We start from the raw sequence: 17,326 nt of genomic DNA, 5'->3' as shown, positions 1-17,326 counted from the left end.
ACAAAGCAACCCATAAACCCCTTTCCCACAGGGACAAACCCCCCCCGTGAGAAAACTACTCCCCTCCCCTACAGGAACAAACCCCCCCTACCCGAGACAATTCCTTCCACATCCCCTCAACAGTCACCCACCCCACCCACTTCCTGAGTCAAAACCCCCACCCTGTGAGACAACTTGTCTGTTCCCCCATCGGGACAAAACCCTCCCCCAACAGGGACACCCCCCACCACCCCGAGACAATCCCTTCCCCCCCACCCCCATAGGGATAAAACTCCCTTCCCCCACAGGGACAAGAAACAGAGACAAAACCCTCCACCCCGAGGGGAACAGCCCCCATCACCGTATGAAGACCACCCCTCCCAGATACAGCGATCACCTTTCACTTCCTGAACCGAACCAAACCCACACACCTTCTCTCCCCCCCCCCCGAGAAATCGCTCCCTTCGCCCTCCCCGAGGCAGCTCTCCGCCCACTCTCCCATTGGAAATCAGTGCCTCCGCCCACACTCGGAGACAACACTCGCTGTCTCGCACTTCCTGAGACTCCAGTTCCCCCTCAGCACACCACCCTGTGAGCCCTCGCTGTCACTCCCTGTGAAAACACACACTCCACTCCCTGAGATCTAGGGCTCAGACCTTCCAGCAACATGGCAACAGAGGCAGAGAGCAAATTCAGAAACTCTGCAGCAGGTACTGAGACACAGGAGGTCTGGATGTTCATTGCAATGGCTTTTTGAACGCAGAGATTCTATTTAAAATGATTTTTTAATAACAAGTAGTATTGTGATCACGATGTGCAAGGCGAATATCTATTTTGGGACTGAAATTCTTAATTTTCGTGTGCTTTAACCCTCATTGCACCTCTTCGAATAAGTTTTTTGTTTTGTTTTCAAATGCCGCGTGTGTTGCCATATTTCTTCCAGAAGTACTTCCACTTTAAAAGTTCCAGGGAAGCATCTTGCATGGCCACGTGCTGTGATGGAGTGTTACTGTTCTTTAGTGTGTTTCCTAGTCAGTGTGTATTTGGTGGTTTTGAGAATTGAATTTCTTCAGTCACTGTTTTGTTTCGGAAGGTATTGATGTTCTTAACCCTTTAATCGCCGCGATGATGCACACGTTTACTTAAGTGTTAATCTAGGATTTTAAGATTTAACGAGTTGGTAATTTCTCTCATCACTCCTCCCCCCTTCCAAAACAAAACAAAAATTGGCCTTTTTTTTCAAGAATTAAAATGAACTTTGTGCACCACAGGGGATCTTGCATTATATATCAAAGTTGTTTGTGGCATTTGTGGGAGGAAAGCAACCTTGTATTGAAGAACTTTGCAGTTTAAAGTAAAAGTCTGCTGTATCTGTTATGTAATACAGGTTGCAGTAATTGCCGTGATGGCTGTTATGCTTTTGGTTGAAGGCGTTAGTTCTCCAGAATATTGTATTTTGTCTTTGAATAATATCACGCGACCTTTTTATCGTAAACTGGAGGAGGTAAATTGGTCTCCCCTCTAACCATACAGTGCTACTTCAATAATGCGTGGTAATATTGGCCCAATTCCTGAATGTAGACTGGAATTTGCAACTATCTGAACCAAGTTGTTTGTTGTAATTGAGATTCTTTTATGTTAATAACATTTTATTTTAATATATTGTGATAATGTTGTGATTGGGTGAAACAGATCGTATGATGTATTCATGACATGTATAGCTCTTGTTTCCCAGCAGGTGTAGCAACTCATGTCTGTCACTGCTGGACAAATAATAGGACTGATGGGTTGAGGGATTGATCTTCTAACCATTTTAAAATGAAGGACAGGCATGGCTCTTAAAGCTAATTTAGTTTTGTATTCTGTGACAGAGGGTCATGTCTCTTGTCAGTCTTTTGCACTTCATCATGTGCTCCCTGTCTGCTTGCCTGGCATCGAGCCCAGTTAAACACTGGAAATTTCAAGACTGTAATCTTCCATTTTCACTGCTTCCCAACTTCATGTATTTTAGTACCTCCACACCTGATTGTACCAATGCTTTGCACCAAGTTCCATTCATTTGTTTCATTTCCTAACATTTATATATTGTTCTGTAGTCCTAAGACCTCTGAAAAAATCTCACTGATTAACTCCCTGTGTGATGCTGTACCCATTACCTCTATTGTTTATTCTATCTTTACAGCCCTTCACTAACATTGTATTCTTCTTGAACGTGCCTTCATGGCTGAGCCTTTGGCTTTTTAGACCCTAAATTCTGGATTTTCCTTTCTAAGCCTTTTTTGTTTCTGCCTTCGCCATCTTCTCGTGCACTCCTTAAATCTTATCGGTTTGACCAAGCTTTTTGTTCCTCACCTAATATTGACTTTTCTCTTTTTATCCATTCATTGGAAGTGAACCTCACTGGCTATGCCAGCATCTGTTGCCCATCCCTGATTTCCCTTGGTGGTAGTGATGAGCTGCATTGTCAAGTCGCTGTAGTACATGATGTTCCGGTACACGCAGTGCTGTTAGAGAAGGAAATTCCAGGATTTTACCCGAATGAATGCTGATGAATTTCCAACTCTCAATGGCCTGAGGCTCAAAGGGGGACCTGCAGCTGATGATCAAAGGTGCTCCTATGTATTTTTTTGTCCTTGACCTCTATTACCTAGAAAGATGCAGATTTGGAAGGAGCTATCACAGGAACCTGGGTGAGTTGTTTCAGTGCGTCCTGTAGATGATCCACACTATTGCCACTGTGTTACAGGTAGTGGGAGTGAATCTTTGTGGTGGTTTTTGTTAATTGCTGTCTGAACCGGCTTCTGCACAACACCATATTTTGTCAAGAGATAAGAGTGTGGAGCTGGATGAACACAGCAGGCCAAGCAGCATCTTAGGAACACAAATGCTGATGTTTTGGGCCTAGACTCTTCTTCAGAAAAGGGGGAGAGAGAGAGGGGGAGGCAGATAAAAGATGGATAGAGGAGAAGATAGGTGGAGATGAGACAGAAGTTAGAGGCGGGGATGGAGTCAGTAGAGGTGAGTGTAGGTAGGGAGGGGATAAGTCAGTCTGGGGAGGATGGACAGGTCAAGGGGGCGGGATGAGGTTAGTAGGTAGTGTTAAGGTTATTTTGTCAAAGCTGTTTATACAAAAGCAGGCTGCCTCATTTAATGGGAATTTGAAATTTCTCCATAAGACCATTAAACACAGGAGTGGAAGTAAGGCCATTCGGCCCATTAAGTCCACTCCGCTATTTAAATCAGGGCTGGTGGGCATTTCAACTCCACTTCCCTGCACTCTCCCCGTAGCCCTTGATTCCTTGTGAGATCAAGAATTTGTCGATCTCTGCCTTGAAGGCACCTAACTTCCCGGCCTCCACTGCACTCCGTGGCAATGAATTCCACAAGCCCACCACTCTCTGGCTGAAGAGATGTCATCTCATTTCCATTTTAAATTTACCCCCTCTAATTTTAAGGCTGTGCCCACGGGTCCTAGTCTCCTCGCCTAACGGAAACAACTTCCCAGAGTCTATCCCTTCTAAGCCATACATTAACTTGTAAGTTTCTATTAGATCTCCCCCCAACCTTCTAAACTCTAATGAGTACAATCCCAGGATCCTTAGCCGTTCACCATATGTTAAACCTACCATTCCAGGGATCATCCGTGTGAATCTCTGCTGCACGTGCTCCAGGGCTAGTATGTCCTTCCTGAGGTGTGGGTCCCAAAATTGGACACAGTATTCTAAATGGGCCTAACTAGAGCTTTATAAAGTCTCTGCTTTCTCCAAAAATAAGATGACTTTTTCAGAAGTCTTGATCTTTATCTCTGTGGTAAAGGTATCTTCATATCCATTTTTGAAGCGTTTGCTTTGTGATATGCTTCACTTTGAGTGCTCAAGTTACTCTGGGGTGGGAAAAAAATAACCACATTAATGAAAATCTCACAGATACGTGGAAGATAGGAGGAGGAATAGATCACTTATCCCTTTAAACCAGCAATGTCGTTTAGTACAACAGCTGATCATTAAACTCAGTCCACTGTTCCTGCTTTTTCCCTATAACCTTTTATCCCTTTAGCCCCAAGAAAGGTATCTCATTCTTTCTGAAAATAATTTAACATTTTGGCCTCAACCACTTTCTGTGGCAGGAATTCCATAGGCTTACCAGTCTCTCTGGTTGAGGAAATTTCTCCTCATTCAAATAGCCTACCCTGTATTTTTGAACTATATGACCCTGGTTCTGGGCTCCCTGGTCATCAGGAACATCCTTCCTGCATTTACCATTTCCATTTACTATTAAAGTTTTGATCATAATTTTGATCAGTTTTGTTTATTGACTTCAGCAGTAATCCAGCCTGATGTTTTTCAGTTTCCTCGTATTGATGGGCTTAGTGATTTCCATGCCAATTAATTCCAACAATACACTGTTTAATTTGGCATGGTTTTCTTATGTCTCTGGCATTGCAATTGGAGTCATGTATTCCCATTTCAGACTGCTTTGCAGCAATGGGTACGTGCTTCTGCCTATCTAGTATGCATAAAGGGTTCAGTGAGATAAGCTTCAAAACCATTCTCATTAGGTTGTGCTGGATGAATTCCCCAAAAGTGGGTGATTTTTCCCTTATTTGGTTTGGAACTGTTAGTAGATTTTTTTTGTTGATTTTAGTAGCAATAATGCTGTTAGCATACAGATTCATCCGGTTCTTGCGTGTCTTGTTTGGCTGTTAAACTGTTCTACATATTTAATCACTATTCTGACCTGTCCAAATAAAATTCTGCTTGATTTTCAACTGGGTAATATTCCACTCCACTGTGAAATTAGTCAACTTTTTTTAAGCTTCAGCTTTTAAAATAATATTTAAATTAATGCTGTTCCTCCAAATATTGTTTTGAGTTTACAAAAGTCAGCCTTTTTTGGATACAGGTCTCAACATCATTGAAACAGTTAAGCTTCCTTTTTGGCATCTCTCCTGAGGGTGGTGAGTTGGAACTACAGTTCTGTGTCTGATTGGCCTCATGTACCCAGGCAAGAAGCATCAACAAACTATTCAATGTGGCCAAAACAGTCAAACCTAATTCTAGATAACAAAGTGTGGAGCTGGATGAACACAGCAGGCCAAGCAGCACCTACCCTATTAAAGACCTTTGTCCAACATATACTACTGTATATTGCCTTTTATCATCATCTCTGATTGAAAGCATTGGGGTGAATTATCTTCATTCCTGCTCATGTAATTTTGTAACTGAGATTCCTTTTGAAAACAAGGCGGAAATCACGAACACGCTATGGAATTTTGTGAATGGAAGTTTTCCTCTTTGTTTATGGACACAAAATGTTTTGTACATCAATGTGTTTTTTTTTGTTTCTGGGCTTAATGTGTTCCAACTATTTCTCTCCATAACTTTCATTACTGAGCACAAGGAATTTCCCTTCTGACATCTTTTCAGATCAAATTTGATTGTCAAACTTTAGTTTATGCACACTGGAGCGCTTCACAGCTTTATAGTTCTGTTCATGATTAGCAACATTGATGAATTCGTAAGCAAGTTCTCCATAAACGTGAAAATTCAGGTCTCCAGTCATCAATTTTAATACACCTAAAATGTGAGAAGTCATGATGTGCACAGATGTGCCGATATTATGCTTAACAGTAATTCGGTGGAATGTACTTTTCAATGAGAAGTTAAGTTCACCAGCATGTAGTTAACCCCCGTATCAGAGAAAATGCTTTGTGTCTGACAGTGCAAACTATTTTGATATTTTCCTTCTTTTTGCATATTTTTCACCTTTACTGTTTTTTCTCCTTCTGCTCCCATGCAAACCATGAAAGGGATTCCTGATTGCTGTGCTGTTCCTCCTGAAACATACAGGATTTTGAAACTAGCTGAGAGTGAACTTCATGTTCAAGTGTGAATTTACAATTTAATGAAACTGAAATAATTAATCTGGTATTCTAGCATTTTAGTTGAGTGATAAGTTGTTGGGATGTGTTTTTTTAACAGAATGCTTGTACAAGTTATAGGAGATCTGACCTTAACAGTTTAAGAATGTACCAAAGCTTTACTGCCGTAATTAAGATTGCTGTGTTAGTGATTGTGGTGCAATGTTTCCTCAGTATAAGGAGACAGCCTGAAAAACGATCAAACAAATAGCACAATGTTCAGCAATTTAATCACACTCTGTTATTAAAATTATTACAACTGTGAAACAGGGTTGCTGAGAGTGTCCGGTAGAGGTGACTCTCTGGTTGTATCATTGAGGTATGCTCATCCTGTGATTTAATTGAGCAGATAAACTTGTGCATAGTTTGTCAGTCAGAACCAATTCATGGGTGCTGTGGTTACATGTCATATTTCCATCGTGTTTGTCTGTTGTGCGTTTTTAATTAGGACACGAAAGTGAAAAGCTAAAACTTGAGTTTAGAATTATTCTAAGATTATATAGAGCAAGCTTATGCCAAGTAAGTGAGTCAATTTAGCACTTGAGGTTTGAAATCTTAATGGAGGAAAGAGTAATGGGTAATAGAACATAGAACATAGAACATTACAGCATAGTGCAGGCCCTTCAGCCCTCTGTTGTACCGACCTGTCATACCAATCTCAAGCGCATCTAACCTACACTATTCCATGTCCGTCCATATGCTTATCCAATGACGACTTAAATGTACCTAAAGTTGGCGAATCTACTACCGTTGCAGGCAAAGCGTTCCATTCTCTACTACTCTCTGAGTAAAGAAACCACCTCTGACATCTGTCCTATATCTTTCACCCCTCAATTTAAAGCTATGCCCCCTCGTGATCGCCGTCACCATCCTAGGAAAAAGGCTCTCCCCATCCACCCTATCTAACCCTCTGATTATTTTATATGTCTCAATTAAGTCACCTCTCAACCTTCTTCTCTCTAATGAAAACAGCCTCAAGTCCCTCAGCCTTTCCTCGTAAGACCTTCCCTCCATACCAGGCAACATCCTAGTAAATCTCCTCTGCACCCTTTCCAAAGCTTCCACATTCTTCTTATAATGCGGTGACCAGAACTGTACGCAGTACTCCAAATGCGGCCGCACCAGAGTTTTGTACAGCTTCACCATAACCTCTTGGTTCTGGAACTCGATCCCTCTATTAATAAAAGCTAAAACACTGTACGCCTTCTTAACAGCCCTGTCAACCTGGGTGGCAACTTTCAAGGATCTGTGTACATGGACACCGAGATCTCTCTGCTCATCTACACTGCTAAGAATCTTGCCATTAGCCCTGTACTTTGCCTTCTGGTTACTCCTACCAAAGTGCATCATCTCACACTTGTCCGCATTAAACTCCATTTGCCACCTCTCAGCCCAGCTCTGCGGCTTATCTATGTCTCTCTGCAACCTACAACATCCTTCGTCGCTATCCACAGCTCCACCGACCTTAGTGTCGTCTGCAAATTTACTAACCCATCCTTCTACGCCCTCATCCGGGTCATTTGTAAAAATGACAAACAGCAGTGGGCCCAACACCGACCGTTGCGGTACACCACTAGTAACTGGTCTCCAGGATGAACATTTCCCATCAACTACCACCCTCTGTCTTCTTTCAGCAAGCCAATTTCCGATCCAAACTGCTATATCTCCCACAATCCCATTCCTCTGCGTTTGTACAAGCATGCTGCAACATTTCAGTGAATCGCAGTGCAAACTGCTCTTCAGACTAGGTACTATAGAACCATCTGGACTTAATATTGAATTAAATGCCTTCAAATTGTGAACCAACTCCCATTTCTTCCTTTTTTTTCTTTTAGCTTGTTACACTCTGTTATCATATCACTATCTCACTCGCTCTCACTGTCTCTTCTTCCTCTCCTCTCCCCCCCCCCCCCCCCCCCCCCCACCAAAATCCCAGAGGGACACTCTGTTCTTCCACACCATTGTTCTGCCATTCTCACATTCTGGTCGCTTTTATCTGAACTATCAACATCTTTTGTTCTACAGCCACTATTTGCTCCCCCAAATTGCAGCATAACTGCTGTCTTCTCCACACTTCAACTCTGATGAAGGGTCATCTAGACTCAATGTTACCTTGCTCTCTGTTCATGGATGATCTCCAGCATTTGTTTTCAGTACAGATTTCAGCATCTGCAGTAATTTGCTTCTGGCTTGGATTCTAGTTTTGGAGACAATACCTGTATGTGATGCAACTCTCAGAAGCTATGCATGCTAAAGCCCATTGAAATCAGGTATATCATTTGCTGTGTTGAGACTGTCATTGTCGCATACCATGCAGGTGAATGTGTCAGCCACTCCTGGTGTTAATTGGTTGTGCTAATCTCCACCTTTTGAAAAGTACACTTTATATTGTACTTTTTCTAAATGTTGAACACCATTGTTGACTTAATGGCTCAACTTGCTGTTTCAGAACTTGACAACAGTACTAGTAACTTGTTGTCTGGAGATGAAGATCAGACTCAAGCCATTATGCTGCCAAATGAAATCAATGGGAATTGGACATCATGTGAGACGTCCATTCACGAAGCTCGACTCAAGGCTAAAGCCAAGAGACGTTTGAGGAAAAACTCTTCTCGGGATTCTGGGCGAGGAGATTCCCTCAGTGATAATGGGGACAGTAGTCGGAATGTTGTTCCCTCTAGTCCGAAAGGGAAAATGTTGGACAGGAAGTCACGGATGGGAAAAGGAAGAGGACTGCCCAAGAAAGGCAAGTACTTGAGGTTTTATTTTGGATGCAATTAGCATTCAAGGATGCACTTTCTATGCAAAACATTTTGAGGAGGAAGATGTGGACGGAGTGCTGAAGTAAAGTCTTGCAACTTATTTTTAAGCAGGAAAATGTCTGGCCATTATGTTCCCTGGCACCCTTTTGATACTGATGTATCTTGCAGTCAGCTTTCATTGGTAACAGTATTCAAAGCTGTGTTGTCCTTGTTGTGCATGACTTGCTTTCTTGCTCTTTAACTTGTAATTCAGCAGTATTTCAGATCTTTGTGGTGAGCAATTGTCTAGATTACCATTTGTTTGGTAGGTATCAGATCCTCCTCAATTTTTTTTATTCAGTACATAACTTTTTTTCAAAGCACTATCTCAATGTCTGTCTCTTGCTACCTGTCCACCCATGTAGTGCACTCCTGCTCTCATGACCTAGTACTCCCTATAACCACAAATACAATTTAAGAAGAAGCACAGCTATCAAGGGAATTTTTAAATAAGCAGAGGGAAATTGATGCATTACAGGATAGAACAGTGTTGGAGTTGAGGATGTTGATGGAGATTGATTCAGTTGTGGATTGTAGAGATGTATCTTGGGATCTGCGTATGGGGAACATTATAAGAAGTGACAGTCATGGGTTACTGACAAAGTTTTATGGTAGAATTGAATACATTGGGTTCTTTTATTCAGCTTGTTTTCGATGAACTTCTGGTTGATCCTTTTATTGGATACATACTCTACCAGTCACAAAATGGCTGACCAGAGCTGATACCATTGCCAGGTCTTAGCAGGAATTGCATTTCCAGGAAATTGTGCAATTCAGTATTTTAATTCAGTTGGTAGGAAACTGCAATTTTCTTTTGTAAATAGCATAGATTATTAATTCCCAACAGAATGAGAGTTCTTTCATTACTTAGATAAAGCTTAATGTTGAAAGATTGTATCCTGGCTTAATGAAATACAGGGTTTTAGGAAGAGAATGTTTAAGGTTGCGGGCTGTGCTTTAATTTGGATTTACTTTCATATCAAAGGAAATCTAATTAAGTTCAATGTCCATTATGTCACAGAATCATTTGAGCACAGAAGAGCCCATTTCATCTGCCATGTCTGCACAAGTTCTCCAAATGAGCCATTCACTTTATCTCCCCACATTCTCTCCATAATTCAGCACACTTTTCCTTTTTGAGATTCTGATTCAATTCCAACAGAATGCCTCAATTGGATGTGCCTCCACTATACACAGCATTGTGTTTCGGGTCTTAACCACGTCATGAAAATGTTCTTCCTTGTATCTTTGGATCTCCTTTAAATACGTGCCTCTTGTTCTCAAATTGGTGAACATAGCAACTTGTGATCTTCGACACATTTGTTTTCTTTATGTTGCACAGTAGTTTTGCCTTGTTATCGAGCACTCATTAGTAGCTGGTGAAAGCTTTCTCCTTGCCTGTCTTTACATCTGACCTTACAATCCTAATTCTGCTTTTCGATCTGTTTGGTTTTGATTCCCACAATGATCCTGGGCCTCTGGTGATTCCATTGCTTTTACCTACTGTCACTTTTGCTAGCATTGTTGGCATGCACTGTTGTTCTCTGATTGGCAAACATCTCCAACAGTCAGGACTTGCGGCTCTGAGGTCCTCTATGGGAAGGCCTGGCCATGGTCAATCCACAGAGCTGCCAGGGTTGAATTGACAATTTGCTGATCATGAGAGAGTTGATGTGACACAATCCCAAACCAGGAAGAGCTTTGCTTTCAGAAGAGATATATGTGCCATTCCCTCCTTGTAAAACATCTACACTATCTTATTTAAACTTGTAAAGTAGCTGCAACGTAACAAACTGAATCTAAATGGGCTATTAGCTACGTTGCAATTTGATATTGATAAATGTGGGCACACTTTTTATATTTTGGATGTGAATTTTCCATTTGGTAACATTTAACAAAGGAATGGTTGGCCCCATGAGAAATGTGTTCATTGTCTGGAGTCAAAAACCAATTCAAAAAGGTGGGCTAAAATGGTGTAGAGCTGTATGAACACAGCAGGCCAAGCAGCATCAGAGGAGCAGGAAGGCTGACGTTTCGGGTCTGGAGAATGGAATATCTTTTACTTTTTGCCTCTTATTTATATCAAGTGCAACTTGGGTTAAATACAGACTAATAACAATCTTTTGCTTGAGCCCTGACCTGGAATCTTGGTTGAAGTCTTTAGTGACCTCTGAATCGTTTCAGATCATCCCATCAGCCATTAGTGTACTTTTTGTGATTTTTAGATCACTTTGTGGATTTTAAGCCAATGTGGAGTTTTGCTGAAACAGCTGTATATTTTGCTCAGATTGTAGATAGTACTTATCTGAGTATGATGAATGTGGAGGAGGTTAGCAGGGTAAGGACAAATATGTTGAGATTATTAAGTTGCTCTATGTTTAATGTGTTGCTGTATCTATAATTGCCTAAATGGAGCGCTCATAATATGTGGAAGAGTGAATAGAAGCAAGATTCTTCTTGGGAATATTTTAGTGCAGCTTGTTGTACTCCTGAAAGGAGAATTAATAGTGGATGCATTCTACAATTTTTAATTCACTAACTTGTAGGTCTTGGCTTTAATTATTGGGAGGCACATGTAGTAGTTGGAGCATTTTCTGGAAAATAAACATTTCTTTTCGGTTTGGTTACTGCAACTGTCTGAAAAATTCACTCTTCATTCAAGAAGATCATAGAAATTCAAAAGTTGAATTATCAAGCTGTACTAGCCAGTGAAGAGAGATCATAGCAAATCTTGTGGAATACTTGAGTGTTGCATTGTGAATTTGTATATGTTTTAAAACCATATAAATAATTCCTGTAGTGTCTAAATTCTACAGAGTCAGAGTTTATCTCTTTTACTGGAGTAATTATTTTTTTCAGGAGCCACATTAGTGCAGCCCATGTACTACTCATTGAGCATGCAATGGGAATAAAGCAGTCTCAATTACAGGGACTCTCCATTGTAAACCTTGTTGAGTTTTTGCTTAGTTGTCCTGTAAATAAATCTAACTTATCTTTATGAATTAAAAAGAAAAAGTCAGAGTTCACTGTTTTTGAAACACAAAATGCAAATTATTTTTCAGTAAGAGCATCTTTAAAATTAGAGCTACTTGTACTAATAGGATGCAGTTGGAATTAGAATAGTCAGTTTGGACAGCAGTTACTATAATTTTTCATTGTGTCAGTTCAGTCAGCAATTCAATTAGTGCGTGGATCAGAATGTTTTCTCATCAAATTCTTTTAAACTGTGCTTCTGAAAACTAATTTTTTTTAAAAGCATCTAATTACATATTTGGCCTTTAATATTTTTCATCTTACGTTATTTAACATTCAAATTCCGTTGGTAGGTGGAGCAGGCGGTAAAGGTGTTTGGGGGACACCTGGTGAGGTGTATGATTTGGAGGAAGTGGATGTCAGAGATCCCAATTATGAAGAGGATCAGGTGAGTGCATATTAAACATCAGATACCTAAATTTTTAAAATTTTGGTTGTTCGTGGTTTAACCTATGGTTGGTTCTATTTCTTCCCCTTTTTTTTTCAAACTTACTTTGTTCCTTTCCTTAGTATTTGAGAGTATTTTGCAGGGTAATACATTATTTCCTGTAGTTTGTAAGATGGAAATGGAGGTCACCAAGTTTATTCATGTTCCTTGTTCTGGGAGAGGGTAAGTGTTAACTTGTTCTTCCCATGGTAGAAGTTCTTGAACGTAATCATGATGATGACTCTCCAGAAACTGGTAGAGCTTAGAATTGAACTTGGTTCTTCATACCAGATGTGATCACTTTGTTTAATCTATCCTTCCACCAGCCCACCACCTAACTGTCTCCAATAAAACTCAATAATGTGCTCCATGTGTTACTGAACTATATAGTTCCCTAGACTGCAGTGAAATAATTAATCTAGTACATCAGTGGTGGGTGCACCATAATAGAGCTCCATATTCCAGAACTGAAGATTGACTGAGGTACTGATACTAATTGAATTTTCCAGAAGTTGAACAAAAGGACTGCTGGTGCCTGTATATCTTTAATGATGTCTTGAACTGTTTTCAGTGAATTGCTTCACAGAGAGATCACATTTTCTGTGAATGAATCATTTTGTATGCAGTAAGATCGTATAAAATGCTGAGAGATCCACTTTCTGTTGTTGGGAGATATTGATGAGGGAAGTATTGACCAGAAAACAGGAGAGCTTTCTACTTTCTTGTTCAGTGTAGTGACATCTTTATCTATCCCAAGGCCAGTACACACTCTGTCTCACCCTAAGGACAGGATTGGTCTTGTTTTTAAAACACATGATTAATAACCCTAGATGCATGTAACAGAAATTCGCATGCAGGTGAAACATCTGAAAGTTAACCAACATGCTCCATAAGGAGATGGTGAGGGGATAAAATCCCACAAAGCCATATAACTGCCACGTATTTAAAGCAATCTGTGTTCTGTATTAATTTGTACCATGTCTATTTCTCTCTAACTAGCAGATCACCAAGTGGCCATCTAGTGTCAGCATGGTGCCAATTATTCTGAATTTGTTTCCGTTGGCAATACCATTTGATAACAAGATTTTAGTTCTGTTATAAATTTCAACAGGAGAATTGCGTGTATGAGACAGTGGTTCTACCCTTAGATGAAGGGGTTTTTCAGAAAACTGTGACTCCAATTGTGCAAGAATACTTTGAACATGGAGACACTAATGAAGTTCTGGTATGTATTTTATACTTGATTTTAATACCAAAATGAGGTCAACTATTTGGAATTGTTAAAGTTTTTAACTTGTAGTGATTTTTAAAGTTCAATAGTCTATAACTATAGATGTTTGAACGTTTTTAAAAATAATGGTAGAGTTTATTGGATGGAAACGTAGAAGAATTTGATTGTATTTAATTTACTTAAGACAAGATGTTTCACTGTGTGTGCTCATTAGAATCACTTGACCACTGCTGCTTTTTGTCAACTGCTAAAGTGTCTTCTGTATTTATACAATTTTTGAAACTTGATGGTTGTTATTTACTTTATTTATTCAGTATTTATAGGAGATTGGTAATTGATTGGCCATGTGCAGAAAGCAACCATTAAATTAAATGTTCCATTCATGGAGTGTTTCAAAATTCCAGAAATAATTATTATATCATGACCTACCAATTGGAAGGAATAATTACATGTTTAAGGCATTGATTTCTGTGGTACGAATAAGATTTAACCCCCAAAAGAGAACCCAGTGAATCTTACTACTGGACAAATCAGATCCTGGAATGATTTTTTTTTTTGAAAATTTAACCTGCAGTCCTTTTTCTGAAACAGACGTATACCAAATTGCAGGTTGTGTTTTAACTGTAAGCACGTTTATTACAAAGAAAATGAAACAAATTAAGCTGTTCATGTGTAAGGGTTTGAAACACGAGGCAAAACAAAGTCTCATGTACAACCCAAGGCAACCACTTTACAGTTAACCAGAATCCAGGGAAATTTTCCTTCCTGTTCAATCTGAAGGTTTGACTTAACTGCTGACTCTCTGTTTATGGCCTGTGAAATGTAGAGTCCTTTTCCTTGAAAATGCTCACACCTGAGAGCTTAAACCTTCTCATCTTTGAATAATCCACAGCCAAACATACCTGGTCTGGGAGTGCTGACAAACTGCAGCCCTTACTCTGCGATACCCTGACCCCTTAACTGCTCTGAACAACCTCCTTTTCTAGGAGAGTCTATATGCATCAGACTTTGGTCAGGTCTACTTTAAACTGAACCCAAAAGCTTTTCAATGTTTTTAAAAACAACTTGTTCCATCATAAATTCTGCCAAAGCTAATAGCTGTACTTTCTCTCTCCTGTTGTAACCCCCACAATACAAACAAACTTCAATAAACTGTCCTGGGATCCTTGCTGTCCCCTGCTGTCTGTGACATGTACTGATTTTAAAGTCACAGCTCTGAAAACGCCGATGTAATTCACTAATGTCCATCGGGGAGGAAATCTGCTACCCTGACCAAGTCTGGCCTACATGTGACTCCACACCCATGACAACGTGGTTGACTCTCAACTGCCCTTTGAAATGGCCTAGCAAACCATTCACTTGTACCAATCACTACAAAGACTCAAAGAAAGGAAACTGGATGGATCACCTGGCATCAACCAAGGCACCAGAAAAGACAATGACAGAAACACCCTGTCAACTCAGCAAAATCCTCCTCTCTAACATTCTCATTCATAAAGTCAGGAGGTATGGGATACAGGGTGATTTGGCTGTCTGGATTCAGAATTGGTTGGCTGACAGGAGGCAGAGAGTGGTTGTAGATGGTAAGTATTCTGCCTGGAGGTCAGTGCTGAGTGGTGTCCCGCAGGGCTCTGTTCTCGGGCCTCTGCTCTTTGTAGTTTTTATAAATGACTTGGATATGGAGGTTGAGGGGTGGGTTAGTATGTTTGCTGATGACACAAAGGTTGGAGGTGCCGTTGATAGTATCAAGGGCTATTGCAGGCTTCAGCGAGACATTGACAGAATGCAGAGCTGGACTGAGAAGTGGCAGATGGAGTTCAACCTGGATAAATGCGAAGTGATGCATTTTGGAAGGTGGAACTTAAATGCTGAATATAGGATTAAAGGCAGGATTCTCAGCAGTGTGGAGGAACAGCGGGATCTTGGTGTTCAAGTGCATAGCTCCCTCAAAGTTGCCACCCAAGTGGATAAGGTTGTTAAGAAAGCATATGGTGTTTTGGCATTCATTAACAGGGGGATTGAGTTTAAGAGCTGCAAGGCTATGCTGCAGCTCTACAAAACCCTGGTGAGACCACACTTGGAATATTGTGTCTAGTTCTGGTCACCCTATTATAGGAAAGATGTGGAGGCTTTGGAGAGGGTGCAGAGGAGGTTTACCAGGATGCTGCCTGGGCTGGAGGGCTTGTCTTACGAGGAGAGGTTGACTGAGCTCTGTAGAGAAGGAGGAAGCGAAGCGACCTGATCGAGGTGTACAAGGTAATGAAAGGCATGGATAGAGTCGATAGCCAGAGACTTTTCCCCAGGGCAGGATTGACTGCCACGAGGGTTCATAGTTTTAAGGCGTTAGGAGGAAGGTATAGAGGAGGCATCAGAGGGAGGTTCTTCACCCAGAGAGTTGTGAGCGCATGGAATATTTTGCCAGTGGTAGTCGTGGAAGCAGAGTCATTTGTGACATTTAAGCGACTGCTGGACATGCACAGTTAGGTTATTTTAATTTTGAATTAGTATTATTCCACAGCACAACATCGTGGGCCGAAGGGCCTGTACTGTCCTGTGTCCTGTGGCAGCCTGACGTGGTCGTACTCACAGAATCATACCTTACAGACAATGTCCCAGACACCACCATCACCATCCCTGGATATGTCCTGTACCACCAGCAGTACAGACCCAGCAGAGGGTGTGGCGCAGTGGGACACAGTCGTCGGGAGTGTTGCAGTAGGAGTCCTCAACGTTGATTCCAGACCCCATGAAGTCTCAAGGCTTCAGTTTAAACGTGGGCAAGGAAACCTCTTTCTGATTACGACATACTGTCCTCTCTCAACTCATGAATCAGCATTTCTCAATGTTGAAGAACACTTGGAGGTAGCACTGAGGATGGCAAGGGTACAAAATGTACTCTGGGTGAGGGGTTTCAATGTCCACCATCAAGAATGGCTCAGCAGCAGTACCACTGATCGAGCTGGCCGGATCCTAAAGGACATAACTGCTAGATTGGGTCTGTGGCAGGTGGTGAGGGAACAACAAGAGGGAAAAACATACTTGAGCTCATCCTTACCAATCTGCCAGCTGCAGTTGCATCTGTCCACGACGGTATCAGTAAGACTGACCATTGCACAGCCCTTGTGGAGATGACATCCCATCTTCACATTGATAACAGCCTCCCTTGTGTTGTGTGGCACTATCCCCATGCTCAATGGGACAGATTTCGCACAGATCTAGCAAATCAAGACTGGGCATCTATGAGGCGCTGTGGGCCATCAACAGCAGCAGAATTCTAACGTTTTGGCGTAGACTTGTAGCTTGGGTTGTGGGTGTCGAGGTTGGTTGGTTCACCAACCTGGTTTGCTGTTCCGCAGACGTTTTGTTACCTTGCTTGATAACATCCTCAGTGCAGCCTCTGAAGCGTCGCTGTGTTTTCCCACCTGGTTTTTAAACTCTGGGGTCCGTTGCGATGGATTGCCTCACTTCTGGGTTTCCTCTGCAGTGGAATGTACATGGGTTCGAGTTCAACACCCTCACCAGAATGAACTTCACCAGAGAGGAGGAGAAGAACAAATAACTCCCATTCCTGGACATCATGGTAGAGCGCAAGACAAATGGGGAACTCCAGACGAAAGTACACTGGAAAAAACCACACACACAGATCAGGTATTGAACTTCAATAGTAACCATCCCCGCACGCACAAATGAAGCTGTTTGCAAACACTATTTCAAAGGGCAACAAGACACTGCAGCAACATGGAACTATGCCAGGAGAAGGAGGAATACCTCTTCTAAGTGTTTAAGGATAATGGATATCCAAAGAACTGGGTCAGGAGATGCCTACAGGATCAGCATCAGAAAGATTCTGCACACCCCAACACGTTCCTCACTACCCTATATCAGGAACACATCAGAACTCACCACAAGACTTCTACGACCACTGGACATCAGAG

General features: G+C 41.3%; 1 protein-coding gene across 1 annotated transcript in view; it reads left to right on the top strand.

Annotated features, from left to right (window-relative positions):
• Positions 1–17,326, top strand: part of pdcd4b (programmed cell death 4b) — a 57,413-nt gene continuing 40,087 nt past the window's right edge. The window contains exons 1-4 of the mRNA XM_048550888.2: positions 1–689; positions 8,349–8,645; positions 12,027–12,121; positions 13,272–13,385. Of these exons, the coding sequence (XP_048406845.1) occupies positions 647–689; positions 8,349–8,645; positions 12,027–12,121; positions 13,272–13,385 (549 nt within the window). The 5' untranslated portion in view covers positions 1–646. The remainder of the gene's footprint in view (positions 690–8,348; positions 8,646–12,026; positions 12,122–13,271; positions 13,386–17,326) is intronic.

This window comes from Stegostoma tigrinum, chromosome 20 (genome assembly GCF_030684315.1).
Source record: "Stegostoma tigrinum isolate sSteTig4 chromosome 20, sSteTig4.hap1, whole genome shotgun sequence".
Classification (NCBI taxonomy): domain Eukaryota; kingdom Metazoa; phylum Chordata; class Chondrichthyes; order Orectolobiformes; family Stegostomatidae; genus Stegostoma; species Stegostoma tigrinum.
The sequence above is the reverse complement of the archived record's forward strand: the minus strand, read 5'-3'. Positions and strand labels throughout refer to the sequence as shown.